At 49.1% G+C, this 17,406-nt stretch overlaps 1 protein-coding gene across 1 annotated transcript; it reads left to right on the top strand.

The window, feature by feature from the left end:
* Positions 1-16,756: 16,756 nt before the first annotated feature.
* Positions 16,757-17,406, top strand: THRSP (thyroid hormone responsive). The gene is given in 5 exon segments (XM_017654172.3): positions 16,757-16,778; positions 16,996-17,113; positions 17,115-17,300; positions 17,302-17,336; positions 17,339-17,406. Coding segments are annotated over 5 exon segments (429 nt in total).

Below are 17,406 nucleotides of genomic sequence, written 5' to 3'. Positions count from 1 at the left end.
TATCCACCATGTGCCCAGCTCCATGCAAGGCACCTTATGTACACGATTGGGTTTCATCCTCACAATTCTATGAAGTGGGTATTTTTAGCCACGTTTTACAGAAGATAATTAAGGCCCAGATTGGTAAAGAGACTCATTGCTGAAGTCCCATGGCTGAGTAGGTAGTGGAACCAGAATCTGAAATCTGTATACATCTGGATCTAAAAGCCATGCCCTTTAGGCCCTCAGGGTGCTGCTTCCAAAATGCCTGGTTTAGTCTCATCCTTTAGGTCTCAGCTAAAATGTCACCTTCCTAAGAGGCCTTCCCTGACCACTCTATTTGAGGGAGGTCACCACTGACATTCTTTCTCATAATACACTGTGCTTTTTCTTCATGACATGTACTTCTTTGTTTGTTTATTTAATGTTTGTCTCACTCCTTAGACTCTAAGGTCCATAGGGGCAGCAGGTCTCCATCTGTTTTGTTCACCACTCTCTTCCCAGTATCTAGCACAGTTGCCTGCTACATACTAGGTCCCAAGTAAATATTTGCTAAATTAAAAAGTGGCAAAGGAAAGGAACAAACATTGACTGAGTATCTGACCAATATTGGTCAGGCATTTCACACGGAGAATCTCATTTCCTCTTTATAAGAATCTTATGAGGTACATGAGGTACATATTATCATTCCATTTTGCTGATGGGGAAACTGACATCAGAGAGGGAATGTGACTTTCCCAAAGGCACACAGCCTAGAACCAGGGATCAAATGCAGGTCCCCCTGACGTCACAACTGTGCTGGTTCCGGTACTCCTCAGTCACCTACACAGGTGCTCACAGTGGAGGAAGAGGATGAGAGGCTGATCAGTAGAGTTCCTGTGAATTATTCCCGGACAAACAGAAGCTTCAGGGAGCGAAGGGTGTCTTCTACAGCCACTCCCCTGGGGCTGGCTCCTCCCAGTCCAGCCAGGAAGCCATCCTCTTTCCTGTTTGCCGTCATGCTTTCCGCCCTGCCCTACCTGGCCCTCTGCACACACACTCTCTCCTGCTTTCTTTGCAGGGCTACACTTGACATGTAGTCTGCTCATGGAGTTCCCAAGGGCCAGCCCTGGACACCAGGTGTGTGCTAGGGGTCCCTGAGATCCGCATGCAGGCCCGTTCACCAGCTGGTTCTGATAAAGCTGGACCCCTTCAGCTGAGTCTCCAGGACGACACCTCAGCCCCACTGGTACCTGGGAGAGTCTTCTCCTTCCTTCCTCCTTTGCTCCCAGCTACTTCCCACTTCTCTCTTCAAAATCATTGCCACCCAAATGGGGGTGATGCTGCAATGCTGAGTAAGGTTCTTTGTGTTGGACTAGGTGATGGTTACACAAGTGTGTTTACTTTTTGTGAAAATCACTTGGGTAATTCCTCTAAGTTATACTTTGACAAAAAGTCTACCAAAAAAAGAGAACAATCATTGCTACCCACTCTTACCCAAGGTTTCCTCAATACTCCCCCAAACACACTCAGAGACCTTTCTCATCTAAGAGTTTATGACTGACTCCTGCCCAGAGACAGAGTAGGACAAAGTAACCAACAAGGGTGGTACCCCAAGTCCTAGGACCTCCAGAGTCCTCGGGACCCGGCTCATGGTGGGCAGCTCTTCCCACCCCAAGGCCTCTCTTGAAGCTCTGAAGGTCTCTCTCTTGTCCACTCTGAGTGGGAGCTTGGGTACCTCCTTAATTCTCCCCAGACCCTCCTTTTTAAGGCATGCTGGCAGCCTCTGGCCCAGGCACCAAATGGAGGCTGGTTTTTGCTTGCTACTGCCCCCTGTCACTGAGCAGAGCACCTCCCACGGCCTGGACTCAGGCCCTCTGCCAGCTCATCCCCACTAGATACCTGGAGAGGAATTCACTGCATCCCCTCCAGCTTCTCTTCACGGGCTGCCCAGCCCAGTGCACAGGCCCCAGCTGATTACCCGACATGGACACCTTCTCACACAGCCAAGAACACCTTAGCCCAAGGGAAGGTGGGGTTGGTAGCCAGAAACACCTAGTAGGTTGGTCATAGCAGACTCCCTGCTGACAACAGGGTGAAGGTCAGACTGGGTTTTTGGTAGCAAACTACAGAGGGCAATGCCAGCTCCCTAAACAACACAGAAAGTTCTTAAAAGACTGTCAATGTCCACAGAGGATGGGTACTAGGAGTTCAAGGGGCCTGGTGGCAGGAGTCTGACCAGGATCATACTGTAGAGCTGGGTGGCTTCTGCTGTCACCCACCAGGAAGAAGAATCTAATCACTTGGGCTTCTGTAGTAGGAGCAGGGAGTAGGAATTGGCCCCCTTGCAAGACTTCAGTGGAAATTTCCCCAAAAAGGAGAACATGGGGCCAGTAGGGAAGGGACAGGGCCTGGACTTGAGACTTGTCAAAAAGCCAGTTGTCTCGTGGCACAGGATTGAACTGAATTGAATTTTGAGAAGACATTGAGTTGCGCCAGAGGCTGTAGACCCCCGTTGAATACATACCCACTAACAAAATTTGAATCATACCATTTTAAAGATTGATTTAAATAAACATGTATGTATTTATTTTTCATCTAGTATCATGAGGATTTCCCTCATATTAAGGGCTCTCCTGTATCACCACTTATACTGGATACATACCATCAAGTTTTACAAGTGTATCATAAATCTGTTAAGCCAACATTTCATTTCTCCCTTCTTTCTGTCTTTTTCTCCTTGACTATAAATAGCACTGCAACAAACATCCTTTATAGCTAAGAACCTGTTCAAAAATTATGTACCATATTTGAGGATCTTCTTCCTTGTCGCCAAATGACGCCCCCCATCTGGCACAAAGGGTGTGGCTGCCTCTGAGAAGGCCTTTGCCCCAGGTTGAGAGTCTGACCCCTCAGAAGGCTGCCAGCTGCAGGCAACGACTGCAGACTTGAGCCGGAGTATAGGCAGGGCCCGAAACCAGGCCAGGCCACCCCATCGCCGGTGTCCTGCTGGGATCTGAAGCATGGGCATTTGCTTCTGGACTAATCCAAAATACCAGTCGAGGAACTCACCCCACCTCCTGCTCCGTGTTCTCTTCTTTCTCCTGTCTTCTCTTCTTGCTTCCCCTCCCTGTTTTCTCTTTTTCCCTTCACTTCTCCTTCCCTGGGTCTCCCCTCCAACTCTGGCCTTCTTTCTCTCTGCCTCTTTGTTCTCTGTGTCTTTCTCTTCCTCTCTACTCTTTTCCCTTCACCTTTTACTCCTACACCTCCTCTCCAAATTCAGCCTTGTCTCTGTGTCTTTTCTCTTTCTCCCCTGCGGCTGTCTGCCCTCCGCCCACCACTCCTGCTGCGTGAGACATCATTTCCCCCGACAGAGGCAACCTTTCTCTTAGGAGGCTGTGATCTGACGGAGCAGTGGGTTTGCCTCCCACAAAGAGCAAAGCGAACTGATCACAGAATTAGGAGCTGCCTGATAAACCAAGGTGACTCAGGGCTTCTGGGGTGGGAGATACACAGTCCATCAAGCTTCCCTTAGAGGCTGTGTCACCCTAGGGGCCAGCACTCTGTGCACGGTGAGTCACCAGGGCAGCCTTGGCATGGCAGCAGCAGGGTGTGGGTGGGGCACCAGTGTCTGAGCTGCTGCTGCAGGGAGGAAACAGGCTCTCTGTGGGCAGGCTCGGGGCGGGTGCTGGGAGCCCAGGAATGCAGCAGACCCAGGCCTACAGACTGGCTTCTCATTGTGTCTCACATCATCGTAATCAGGTGGGATGTTTATAAAAATCCAGGTTGCTGGGCCCCAATTCATCCTTATTTAACCAGATTATCTGGAGATGGGGGTCAAGAACCTTCATATTAAAGATAATTGTGATGCACAGGCTATAAGTGTCCATTAGACTTTTAAATGCACACATCCTAGGTCCTTGCAGCACCACTCCTGAGACTTTCTTCTACCAAAATATTCCCACATGTATTATGCATGAAGATATTTGTTGCGGCTTTGTATTATCAAAGAATTGGGACCACCCTGAATGTCCATTAGTAGAGAATTGTTAAATATATGTTGATGTCTCTTACTGTGAATAATATTCAGACATTAAAAACGAGTGAGGAAGAAAGGAGATTACAGGTTGCTGGAGATTGTTGGAGAGGATGATGGCGAGTTATTGCTTAATGGGTACAGAATTTCTCTTTGAGGTGATGAAAAACTTTTGGATATGGATACTGGTAGTGGTTGTATAATATCATGAATGAAATTAATGCCACTAAATTGTATGCTTAAAATGCCAAATTTTGTTATATACACACACACACACACACACACACACAATAAAAAAGAGTGAGTTAGAATCATATGCATTAACATGGAAAGGAACCCAGGATAGATTGCTAGGTGAAAGTGGAAATTGCAGACCAAGATGTAAAGTAAAAATTATAAAATTGCATGTGTGTGTGTGTGTGTGCATGTGTGCATGCCAGGAAAAGACAGGAATCATGCCACCCTCTTAAAAGCAGTTGTCACTGGCAGTAGGATTGGGTGAAACAGGTAGGAGAAGGGAGATTCTATGCCTTTCAAAAAGAAGTGGTGGGATTATGAGTGGTTTTGACTTTGGTGTTTTTCATATAAAACTTCTAAACACACTCAACAAAAGAAATACCATCCTTATTCTCAAAGAGCTCAGAACAGAGTGAAAAGATAGCTACAGATAGAGGTAATTACAACAAAACGCTATTTGTGACAAGTTCTGTGGAAGCAGTGGGGGTGGGTGTCAGGGAAGGCTTCCTGGAGGAGGTGACATTTTGACTCAGGACTTCAAAGACCAGTAGGAATTAACCAAATAGAGAAGTAGAGCGAGGCCTCTTTCGGTGGAAGGAAAGGTGAAGGTGAGAGAAAGCATGTGGTTCTAGGAGTGTCTGTAAAGCCCAGGCGCTGAAGTGGGGAGAGGCTGGAGAGTGAAGGGTTTTACTGCAGAGAAGTGCCAGTCGGATTTGTGTTTGCGTGGATCCTCTGACTAGGTCTCTTCTGGGCTGAGATTAGAGGTATTGCTTTCAGGCAAAGTTCGGAAATTAATAAGATGTAAACAAAGACTTTTCCAGTCACCTCAGAATTATAGCTGAGACCCCACAGGCAGAAACAATGCCAGTGTGGCTGACCCTAAACTGAGAGGCTGCACGGTCAGTGCAGGACTCTGGGGTAGGGACCGCAGGGCAAAGCCGTCCTCCTCACCTACCTGCCTGTCTCAGAGAGAAGGAAAGACGTGCCCCACCCCCACCTGAAACCCAGGAAGGAGGGAGGAGAATCTCTTTGGCCCGAGGTCGGACAGACTCATTCTGCCCTGCCTCCAACCCACACCTGACCAGGGAGGGAGCTGCCCTCGCTTCCCCTCAAACCAGGGAGAGAGGTTTCTGGAGAACTATTTGCGGAGTCTTGGAGGAGGCTCTGGGGTCTGGAATCTAGTGAGAGCAGGAGAGTGGAGCGGCCCCTGGTACGGGGCTGCACGTCCTGTTGCGTCTTTCCTGTGGGGCACGTGTACACCCCATAGAAAGGAGTAAAATGCAGGCCTTCTTGAAAAGGACCCTGTGGAAGAGGGCTTCCATGTAGGGATGAGGGCACCCCAGCAGAGAGGCTGGAGATGCCGGCACGGATGCACAAGCTGAAGGATTGTAAGCAGCCCTAAGGAGGGGGTACCACCACCACCCCCTTTTTAGGGGTACTGCATCTGAGTGTGGAACAGTGGGTCTCCAAGGAGCCCATCAAAGTGCTCCTGAGAAAAAGTGTCCGAGTTTGGAACCGGCCACACCCAGAAGGCTCTGGCGTACTTAGACATTCCGCGCTGTGCCTTCTCCTCACCCAATCCTGGAGAGCCAGAGGCAGCCCGGGGAGGGGCGGGGGCAGCGGAAGAGCGAGGCCAGAGAGAGAGGCTGCCCAGTGCCTCCGCAGCCAGCAGGTGTCCCAGCCTGAGACGGCCGGAACCGAGGGAGTTTTCCTTGCGTTTAGATGATCTGACCATAAACCGGCGACTCGCAGAAAAGCCAAGGGACCTGCCGAGATTTTATCTGGGAACAGATGAAACATGAGCGCACAGAATCCGTTCGAAAGGGTAGTGGCAGGAAAGGAAGAAATCGGCTCCGTGCTGTCTCCTGCCGAGTCAAGCCCGTTTAATAAAAGAGCTGCAAAACCTTAATAACGCCTGTCTGGTGAGTGGGGTCTTGGAACCATGAAAGTGTTTCCCTCCCACTCTCTTCCCCATCGGCCAGCCCTTGTCGATTAAAACGAGCCCAATAACGGTCTCCTGGATAGTCGTGCTTTTTCCGCTGGTGCAGGGTCCCGGCGCGCAGGCCGGAGTTCAAGGCCGCAGTGGCTCACGGCCGCGGAGCAGATAAGCCCGGCGGCGGCGCGGGCGGAGCCCAGGTCCTCACCTGCCCCGCAGCGCCCCCTGCCGGCCTCCGCCCCGCCTGACACCGAGCTCGAGGCTGGAACCTGGCCAGCCTTTGGGGAGTCCGTAGGCTTTGGGGCGAAGCAGGCGTTCACGAATTGAACGTTCACACGCGAGGTGTGCACTTGCATCTGGGATGAGAGCCTCTCCGAAAGGGAAGGGGGTTGATCTGGTCAGAAAAGCCAACCAACCATCGGGGGTGAGGGTGGGCAAAAGAGGGTGACGTAGGAAAGTTACTGTGGTGTTTGGGAGAATTTGGGCATTTTGAGGTGTCATCAGTATTCTTGTTATTTGGTGTCTCTGAGCTTTTGCTCAAGCTAGTACTTCTGCCTGGAAAACATTCCCCACTTTTATTCCCTCCACCTCTTGTTATAAGTACCCAGTGTAAAAAATTTTAGAGAATGAATACATAAATATCCATATACCCATCACTTAGCTTGAGAAATAAGACCTAACAAATGTAAAGTACCCGTGTACTACTTCCTATCCTCCTCCCCTTCCCCAGAGATGGCTCCCTAAATTCATGTTTTCATTCCTGTTTTATTTACTATTTATGTACTTATTTATAAATAATATATAGATGCATAAAATCAGAAAAATTGTACTAGATATATCCTTTATTATGTATACACTATATAGAATATATTGATATATATATATATATACCGTAATATGTATATGATATGTACTATGGTATTGTACATACACATATATAGTATATAGCACATGTACTGTGTGTACAGTGAATATATATAGATTTTTCCCCTTACCATCCTGCACTTAAGATTATTCCCACCTTTCTCTACCTTGCTAACTCCACAGAGTTGTTACTCCTTCAGGAAGCTTCCCAGGCACCTCCCCTCCTCTCTGCCCCTTGTGCTTTTGTGATGCCCAGCTAGGTTGAAGTGACCAGCTTAGTTGTCTATCATCCTCCCCCATCAGATTCTGACCTTCCTGGGGATCAAGGACTGTGTATCCGGTGTCCCTCCTGCACAGCCTGGAACCTAGCCTATAGGTGGGGCTCAGTTTGTCAACATGATGGCAGAGAATAAGGCTAGTTAGGCTATTCAGAATTTCTGAATGGATTCTACAGTGGAGCCTGCAGAAAGGAATACAACCCTGCTGACACCTTGATTTTAGGCCAGTGAGGCCCATTTTGGACTTCCGATCTGTGGGACTATGAGATGGTAAATTTATGTTGCTTTAAGCCTCTAAGGTTGTGGTAATTTGCTACAGCAGCTATAGAAAGCTAATACAAGGAAGGTTGAAGGTGCTTAAACTAGGGAGGGGCAAGTCCTTCTTATACCAAATAAAGGATTCTACAGGGAGGAATTATTGAGAAGCCCCAGCAGGAGTCACTGTGAACCCCTGGCTGGAAAGGCATGGAAGCCCCACAAGGCAGCTGGGGGTGGATTGAGGGCTGGGAGGCTTGAGACGGCCCAGGGGGAGAGTGTTCATGGGCTACTTTTAGTTTTATGCGTGAGCTCATGGCTCTTGATCAGTATCTATACTCATTCCCCAACCAAGACCCTTTCCAGCACCTGTCCAGAATGGGCAGGGGTCGTCAGTCACTTCCTGGACTCTGCCCTGGGTTCTAGCCTGGGGACCCAAGTAATTCCCAAGTAACAGAAAAGGCTAGGACTTCTGGAGTGTCCTGAGGGCTCCAGAGAATGGGCCTGCTGCTTCCATAGCTGTTTCTTAGCTAATCATTTGATTCTTGGTGCCTCAAAATCCTCCATTCAGAGGATTTTGTTTTTTTGTTTTGTTTTATTTTTATCTTGAAAGAGCCTCTCTCTATTCAGCCCAACTCCTCAATTTTCCAGGTGGGAAACTGAGACCTAGAGAGGTAGAATGACTTGCTTAAGGTTACGCAGCCAGTTAGTTGTACCTGTAAGAATATTTTATGATTGCTAGCACTGGCTATTCCCTCTGCCTGCAGACTGATCTAGAACTGAGAACATTTAGGTCTCAACTCAGATATTTCTTCTTCTCTGGGGTAATAAATGAATTTGGAGTGAATTCCTGACCTCTGGCCATAGGCAGCCCTTGGAGATTTTGTTGAAATGCAATTTCCGATTCAGTAGGTCCTGGGCAGGGCCTGAGAATCCGCATTTCTGTTGCATTCCCTGGTGATCAAATGCTGTTGGTCTGCAGACCACATTTGTAGTGGCAAGGCTCTAGCTCATTTTCTTCCTGATCCATGCCACAATATGATATTTTGATGTTTATCTGTGCATATATTCACTGTGGTTTTTTTCCCTAGATATGAACTGCCTGAGTGGGGTGCCTCATGCCCTGCACATTCCCTGCATATTCCCAGGTCCAGCACAGTGCAGACACACAGTAGGATCTCAATACCTGAGGTCCCCTGGGTGACCAAGGGAATCTAGTTTCAGAGGGCAGGGACTATGTATGCCCTATTTTCTTCTGCTTCCTCATTGGCACAGCAGAGGGTAAGAGCACACATCAGGGGCTCCACGACTTGGGGTAAGGGGTAGTTGTCTCCTGACTCTTGACCCCATATATTCCTACTGGGGACTGGAGTGACAATGCAAAGAAAAATAGCCTGAGGTCCATAGACATCAGGTGATGTGTGTATATAAATGTCATTTTAAAAACTAGAAATCTTGTTGCAGCCTTGATCTGTATCCATTTTTAGCTGATTAGGCTCAAGCCCACCAAGGGTCCCCTGGACTCTGGCAGATCCAGAGCATGATTTGATCATCCTCCCCCTTGTACCACTTCACATAATGTTCCTAGCCTAGTCGTTGGGTTTTTTGACCCCAGTCCAACAGGGGATAATTCAGTTTATCCAACACGGGGCCTTCAGATCCCCTGAGGCTGAGGCCATTCCAGTAAAGCGCCTCACTCAGCCTTAGTTTCCTCACCTGCATCAGGAGGGAAGACTGGGGGAAACTGAATGATGCTTGAGGTCTAGTCCAGCTTCGCTACTCCCCTTCCCTCCATTGCCAGGATTCCCCACCTGCAGTGGCCCAGCTGGACCAGATAACCTCCAAACTCTGGGACATGGCATCTTGATAGCAGGGACATCTGAGTCCAGTAGGCCTTGCTGAGGTGTTGGCAGCCGTGCTCAGAAAATAGCGCCCCATGCAGGGCAGCCGGAAGGCCCCGAACTTCCTAATGACAAATCATCCCACACCACTAAACTACATGCTAATTGCGCCTTGGCATAAGGACCAATGAGACCCACCAAATGGTTATGCTAAATGCTAATAAGGCATATGGAGCCGCACCAACCAGGTCAGAGCATGAGAACTATATAAGCAAGCCTCTCCTTCCCCTCTGGGTCCTGCCCAACTCATTTGTTTCACAAAGAGCTGAAGAATAAAGCTTTCTGCAGAAGAATCCTGCTGTTGTTGCGTGCTGTTCTTGCCGGCGAGGACGGGGCGCGCGACAAGTGGTGCCGAATCCCGGGAACCAGAACATCACCGGCACAGGGAGGACCCTTCAGACATCTGGAGAGGATTCAGAACTGCAGGTCAGAAGAAAGCCCGGAGGGGTAAGTTCCGAGAGGCCCCTGCTTTTTAGGATAATGGTTGATGGTTCTCTGTAAATAAGGAGGCACCATGGGGAATGCACCATCATTAGTTACGGCGCTGCAGACAGCTCTCAAAGAGCGAAACTTGAAGGTCTCCAGCAAAGTCTTAGGATCTTTTGTGAAGGAGATAGACCGTGTGGCCCCCTGGTTCATTTGTTCAGGGTCCCTCTCAATCCCGAGCTGGGACAAACTGGGGAAAGATCTTGATAGAGAGGAGGAGGAGGGTAGCCTGAGGGGAGGCACCAGGCCCCTCTGGAAACTGATTAGAGCTTGTCTGCAAGATGAGAGATGTGAAAAGGTAATAAAAGAAGGTCAGAGAGCATTGACAGATATCCAAGAGAGCATGTCAGAAACGGAACGGGAAACAGAGAGCGCGCGCGGCCGAAAAAAGGCCACAAAAACGAAAGTAAAGAAACCCCAGAGTGAGGGAGAAAGCCCGCCTAGGGCAAAAGCGAAAGAGCCCCGAGAAGCGAGTGACGATTGCCTCGGAGAAAATAGTAAATACCCCTGGAAAGAGTTGAGGGACCTCCAACTCTCCAATAGGGAATCTGAGGAGGAATTAACGTCCGCAGAGGAAGGGGAAGAAAATAAAACCGCAGAGTGTAGAAGTAAGGGAACCAGCAAAGTTGAAAAGCGGACCAAGGAAAAAATGAAAGCAGGGTGTCCCCCGACGCCCTTTGCCCCGCCACCTTACGTGAGTGGCGCACTCTCCTTTTGCCACCCAGATACTCTTCAGGCAATTAGACAAATGTTTCCTGTATTTGAGGATAATGGCGTACGCTCTCACCAGCCCCTGAGCCATAAACAAGTTAAGGAGTTAGCAGAATCCATTCGGGCTTATGGGGTCAGTGCCAACTATACCATAGCACAAGTTGAGAGACTAACAGAGACAGCAATGACACCCGCAGACTGGCAATATGTAACTAAGGCATGCCTTTCTAGTATGGGGCAATACATAGAATGGAAGGCATTGTGGCATGATATCAGTATGACCCAGGCACGCGCAAACGCGGCCGAAGGACAGCCTGCGTGGTCATATGATATGCTGACGGGCCAAGGACAGTGGGTAGCCGACCAGACCGCCTTCCCCTTACAGGTATATGCACAAATAAACACGTGCGCCGCCAAGGCATGGAAAGCCCTCACCAACAAAGGAGAAGTATCAGGCAATTTGACAAAAATTATTCAGGGGCCGAGCGAGCCATTTTCTGACTTTGTCGCTCGTATGATGGAGGCCGCAGGCAGAATATTTGGAGATCAGGAACAAGCAATGCCCCTAGTGGAGCAATTAGTATTTGAACAATGTACCAAGGAATGCAGACAGGCGATAACACCCTGGAAACAAAAAGGGATACATGCCTGGTTGAAAGCCTGTAGAGAAATAGGAGGGCCACTCACCAATGCGGGCCTAGCCGCAGCCATATTACAGAGCCACAAACAAGCCAGGATCACTAACAGAAGTATTAAATGCTTTCACTAATCTGTCACGAGGCCTGTCCCAGTATCTTTCAGGAAACTGGTCCCAGGACTTTGATGGAGCACTAGAAGAACTGCGGCGAGAAATAATCCACATCAACTCCACCCGTCTAGATATCTCCGTAGCAGAAGGACTCTCTTCCTGGTTCCTCAGAGCTCTCTCCCACGTCAAGGAGTGGGCGGGCATGGCTGGGATTGGCGTGTTCCTGCTTGGAGGTCTCATGCTCTTACTCTGGTTGTTATGCAGACTCCGCAATCAACATAAGAAGGACAAGGTGATCCTTGCTCAAGCCCTAATGGCGATAGACATTGGCGCCTCTTCCCAAGTGTGGCTCAATATGCTTAAGAAGGAAGCTCAGCTTTAGCTTGAGGTAGCTCTTGCACCCTGAGCCCATGTGGCACTGCACCAGGCCCGAGTACCTCAATGCTTAATCACAGCTTTCTTTAAGAAGCTCATGGTGCAAGAGGGTTGAGAAAAAGGGTCCAAACCCTTTGTACCAAGCGGTCCCAACGCCAGCCAGAGGATGCGAGGCAAAGCACTGCAAGAGGTCTTGGACCCCTCTGAGAGGCATGCCTGACTGCATAGGGGTAGATGCCCAGAACCCCTCTCCAAAAAGGGGGCATCAGGAAGTATGATGGAGGTCAGGCCTCTGTCTCCGCCTCTGCTGGCAAGTTCCGCCTTGAGCTTCTGTTAGACAAAAAAGGGGGAGATGTTGGCAGCCGTGCTCAGAAAATAGCGCCCCATGCAGGGCAGCCGGAAGGCCCCGAACTTCCTAATGACAAATCATCCCACACCACTAAACTACATGCTAATTGCGCCTTGGCATAAGGACCAATGAGACCCACCAAATGGTTATGCTAAATGCTAATAAGGCATATGGAGCCGCACCAACCAGGTCAGAGCATGAGAACTATATAAGCAAGCCTCTCCTTCCCCTCTGGGTCCTGCCCAACTCATTTGTTTCACAAAGAGCTGAAGAATAAAGCTTTCTGCAGAAGAATCCTGCTGTTGTTGCGTGCTGTTCTTGCCGGCGAGGACGGGGCGCGCGACACTGAGGCAAGGTCCTTCTCTCCTGCCCCACTGCACCTCCTGAGAAGACTCCTGGTCCCATCTTTCCTGCCTTCCTCCCCTCCCGACTCCTAAACTTGTCTGAGCCCAGTCTATGCCCTTAGATCTCTGCTTTCTGTCCTCTAGTTGGAGACAGCTGGCAGCTGCTGATTCAGCAATATTTTATCCAGGGCCTTCCACCTGCCACGTAGACCTTGGAGTTTCAGTCAGCAGCCTGCTGGGTAGATGGCCCTGGCTTTGTGGACCCTCCTCTCCTTCCTTCCCAGAGCTCATGTGTTCTGCACTCATCCACTCACACTGCTCATTTATTCCCCCAGTTACCAATCTGTTCATTCTCCCCCTTTTTCTTGATTCGTTTACTCATTCATTCATGTGGCACTCACTCAGTCCCCCAGGCAGGTCCAGGAACATGTCTGGCTATAGACTGTCCTGAGATCGCGTTAGGATGCAAACACAGAGGCAGAACGACAGAGTGGAGTACAGGGTTCGTGTGCTCAGACATAGTCCCTGAAGTCTGAGCTGGAGAGTCCCTAACAAAGACCAGTCCCCTTGTTGAATAGATGGTACAAGGGAGGCCCAGCAAGGCCCCAGGCCATTGGGTAAGAGAGGAAGGAGGCCACCCTTCCAGGGCACTTCTGGCCTGCCCACCACACTGGGGTCAGTCTTCTAGCCCTGCCCACAGGCAGAACATCACTTTTTCCACTTCTGAGTCGATCCTGCTGGAGCTGGGTTCAGGCGAACACAAGGACTAAGACAGGGTAATGCCCTCTGGGACCAAGAGATGGATTCAGGAGGAGTTAGTCAAAGGGCTGGAGGGCCTCCCTTCAGAGGTCCCAAACTCTTCGCTTTTTAGCTGTGCACACCAGAGCCCAGGGACCCTGCTTGTAAGTGGCCTGGCTGCAGCCCCCAAACCCAGACCCTAATGTCCAGCCTCTGGGTCTTAGGCTATACGCCCTGCTGAGCCATCTGATGTGTGAATACAAGGAAAGCCCCATTTTCCTGGAAAGAAAACATTTTAAGAATGTTTTCCCCAGTGAAGCTCAAAAACAAATGAAACATGTTTTAGGGCTGAAAATGAATTAACCAAATGTTTACTTAAGTAATCCATCAAAATTAAATTCTATCACTGAATCTATTAATTTAGGAAACTAGGAAACAATTTTAGGTGACTTCTTCACCCTGCTGACCGGTAGAGGGGGCTAAAGCGGGCTAATGTGTTTTGTTAACAGTTTTGGTGATAAAATGCTGGGAGAGCACCCTGTATGATGAAGACGGTCTCAACAGGGCAGGCCTTCCCTGAGCAGTGACTCTGGAAAGAAGCCTTCTCGTAGAGTCAGGCCCAAGAGGTGGTATTGAGCATGGGCACTTGCACACAGCTCCTGGATGGCCATGTGCGGCTGCAGCTGCTTGCTCCCTCCTTGCCAAAGGCCTCTCTACTGCCTCCCACCAAGCCAGGGACACTGTTTTTCATGGTGATGGTCATTATGACCAAAAACCCTAAACTGTATCAAGAGGCGATTTGAATGGTCATCATTCAGCCAGTATCTACTGAGCATTTGCAGCACGGGGCCCCGGACAGGTACACAACAGACTGAAATGTGTGCAGTGTAGAATGGAGGGATAAATGAGTAATTGGGGGAGCATAGAGTAGGAAAGGGGAAGTACCAGGCGGCACATACTCACTGAGGTCTTGCGATATACCAGAGAGTTCACAAACCCCATCTCTAGTCCTCATGATGGCCTGTGAGTGGGAGTTATTACAAATCCCAGCTCTTCTCTAAGAACTAACAGCATGTGTTCTTAGGCCACTTACTTTGCCTTCCTAGGCTTCAATTTCCTCCTGTGTAAATGGGAAACACCTACCACATATTTAGAGTAGCAATCAATGTTATCATTATTATAACTGAGGCTCGAGGAGGAGCTGCGACTAGCCCGGGGCCACACCGCCAGAGGGAGAAAGAAGTGGCCTGTGTTTTCTTTTCCATCCCACAACCTGCAGTACAGAAAGGGTTAAAGTGGAAGCTTTGCCCTTCAAAACAGGCCCACTGGCCTGGACTTGGCTGCCCTCTCTGCACTTGAGAAGCGAGGTCACTGCCCCTGCCGGATAACCCCGGGTCACCTGTGGCCACATGCACTGCCAGCCCACAAAGGGCACTTGGAGAGAGCGATGGGCATGGCTGTCCTCTGAGACCTCAAGAGCTGGTCTGAGCTTCCCCCTGTCATGTCTTGAGACTTTGGGCAAGTTCCTCCAACTTTCTGAGTCTCAGTTTCCTCATCTGGAAAGGGGGATACTAATGTTTTTCTGCCTTATAAAGCTGCTGTGGGGATTGAGCAAGTTAAAGGCTGGGAAGCGTTTTTTCACATTACCCTATTGTGCTAATATAAGCATAGTTAGGACAGGTGACTTAATGGGGAGGGCTAAAGGGAGGTAGAATTCAGTTCAACATAAAGATCAACTTTCTCATAGCTCTGGCCATGAGACTGGGAAGGATTGGGCAAGGGGATGACAGTCAGGAGGGTGCAGAGGAGCCTCCCTCCCTGGGGAGGAGAGGGGAGGTGAAACAAGATCCGCTACCTGTGCACTCCTCCTTTCTCTCCCACTTCTGCTGGGGCAGAAGGTACTTAGCAGATCTTTCCACCCAGCATGATGTTGTGCGCAGGTGCCTGAACCAGAACCTGGAACGTCTTGTTCTCCACTTGACTGTGCCACTAACTTGCTATGCCACTTGGAGCCTCTCTCTGGGCTTAATCTTCCTAGTTATCTCCCAAATATATATAGCAACTGCAGTTTGTCACCTCTGACAATGTGGCCATGCAAAGGATTATTCTCTTCCAAGACTGTTGGCCAAAGGACTAGGAGAGTGATAAAGAGTAAGCATTGCAACTTGTAGATTGACAGGTTAGAGCAGAAAGAGACTCTGCATGAATCTAGAATCCACACAGATAATCCACCTGTGGACAGTGCTTTGTGGTTTACAGAGCATTTTCATTGGATTTGTCTTATACAATCCAAACAACACCCCCTCAAATTTACAGATAAGTGTATGGCTCCAGTTACCTTGTGTAAAACTGATGTAACTTCACATCGGTCTGGAGCACTCATTGGAGGTGGGAGGGAGGTGGTCCTGGGATGGAATCCCAGCTCCAGCAGGACCATGGGCAAGTTACTTTAGCTGTCTGAACCTCCATCTTCTCATTGGTAAACAGGAATATTAAAACATTCATCATAGGTTGTGTGATGAAGATTAAAAGAGGTAACCCATGAAAGAGCGCAGTGCAGAACCTGATGCAAAGATGCTCAGTATCAGCCCACAAAAAAACAAAAAATACAGCTAGGAAACCCCAGGACTGGGCTTCTGGCTCCTCAATGACCCCATTAAACTGCAGTGTTTCATCACCCTTCTCCCTAGTTCATTTCCCAATTGGACACCCAGGTTGAAGAAAAGAACTGCATACTGGGAAGCAGGCAGTGAAGAGGCAGCGTGGTCTCAGGAGGCCTGAAAGGATTACTGCCTTGTGGTACAACCGCTGAGAAAGCAGTATGGAGGTTTCTCAAAAAACTAAAAACAGAAATACCATTTGACTCAGTAATTCCACTCCTAGGAATTTACCCAAAGAAAACAAAGTCCCTGATTCAAAAAGACATGTGAATCCCTGTTTATCGCAGCACTATTTACAAGAGCTAAGCTATGGAAGCAATGTGAGTGCTCATCAGCAGATGAATGGATAAAGAAGAGGTGGTACACATACAGAATGGAATACTATTCAGTGATAAGAAGAAAAGAAATCCTCTCATTTGCAACAACATGAATGGACCTAGAGGGTATTATACTCAGTGAAATAAGCCTGGTGGAGAAAGACAAATACCACATGATTTCACTTTTTTGTGGAATATAAAAACAAAGCAAAACAGAAGGAACAAAATAGCAGCAGACTTACAGACACCGAGAAGGGACTAGTGCTTTAACTAAGGGGGAGGGGCTGGAGGGGCTGGGGGGTAGGAGGAGAGGGGTAAAGGGGCACAATAATTCACAATCACAAATAAGTTGATCACGGGACTGTTGAACCACTGTGATGTACATTTGAAACCAACATAAGACTGCATATTAATGATACTTCAACAAAAACATTTTTAAAAAAGAATTACTGCCCTGGAGTCAAGGCCACCAGTTGCCAAAGAGAAAAGCTTCCCTCTAACTGGCCCTGCAAGCTGATGAAGAAGGAGGCTGGTTCTTGCTGAAGCAGTCACAGAGGGCTGAAATGACGGACAAACAGCTGGCAGGTCTGTCCCCAAGCAGATAGGTTGCTTGATATGAACATTGGTGCCCAAACCCTGGGATTAGCCTGAAACAGAGCTGTGTTGACCCACCAGCTGGGCCTTAGCATCCTGTCAACTGCCATCACATTCAGACAGCCTAGACATAGTGCTCGGTGGTTTGCAGGACTCAGCATGGATATGGCAGCAGCTGTGCAAGTGCGAGCCAGGCAGCACTCTTGAGAATGGCCTGATGTCCTGGCCCAGTACTTGGCAATGGTGTGAAATGTGGGGCAGGTGGTGATGATCCCCAGCCTTCTGTGGGATGTGCAGCTGAATGCACATGGGCACCAGGCCCAGCTGGGGCCCTGATCCCTACACCAACTTCACCCGGCTCAAGGCCATCCACGTGGATGTGGACCGTGGGCTGTTGCCCAGGGATGAGTGGCAGGCCAAGATGGCAGATGGCAAAGCTGATGAGGCTGAGGATGAAGCTGCAGAGAGAGAGGAAGCCAAGGAGGAGAGGGTGCCAGGACAGCTGGACATGCAAGTTCCACCTGCACTTCTCCAGCCTTCATCACATCTTCATCACTTCACCCTGAAAGCTTAGGAGGTGATGAGGAAATAGCAGGACATAATGGGGCAGGCCATGTAG

Source organism: Manis javanica, chromosome 11 (genome assembly GCF_040802235.1).
Source record: "Manis javanica isolate MJ-LG chromosome 11, MJ_LKY, whole genome shotgun sequence".
In the NCBI taxonomy this organism is placed as follows: domain Eukaryota; kingdom Metazoa; phylum Chordata; class Mammalia; order Pholidota; family Manidae; genus Manis; species Manis javanica.
This window is presented reverse-complemented; position numbering and strand designations above follow the sequence as displayed.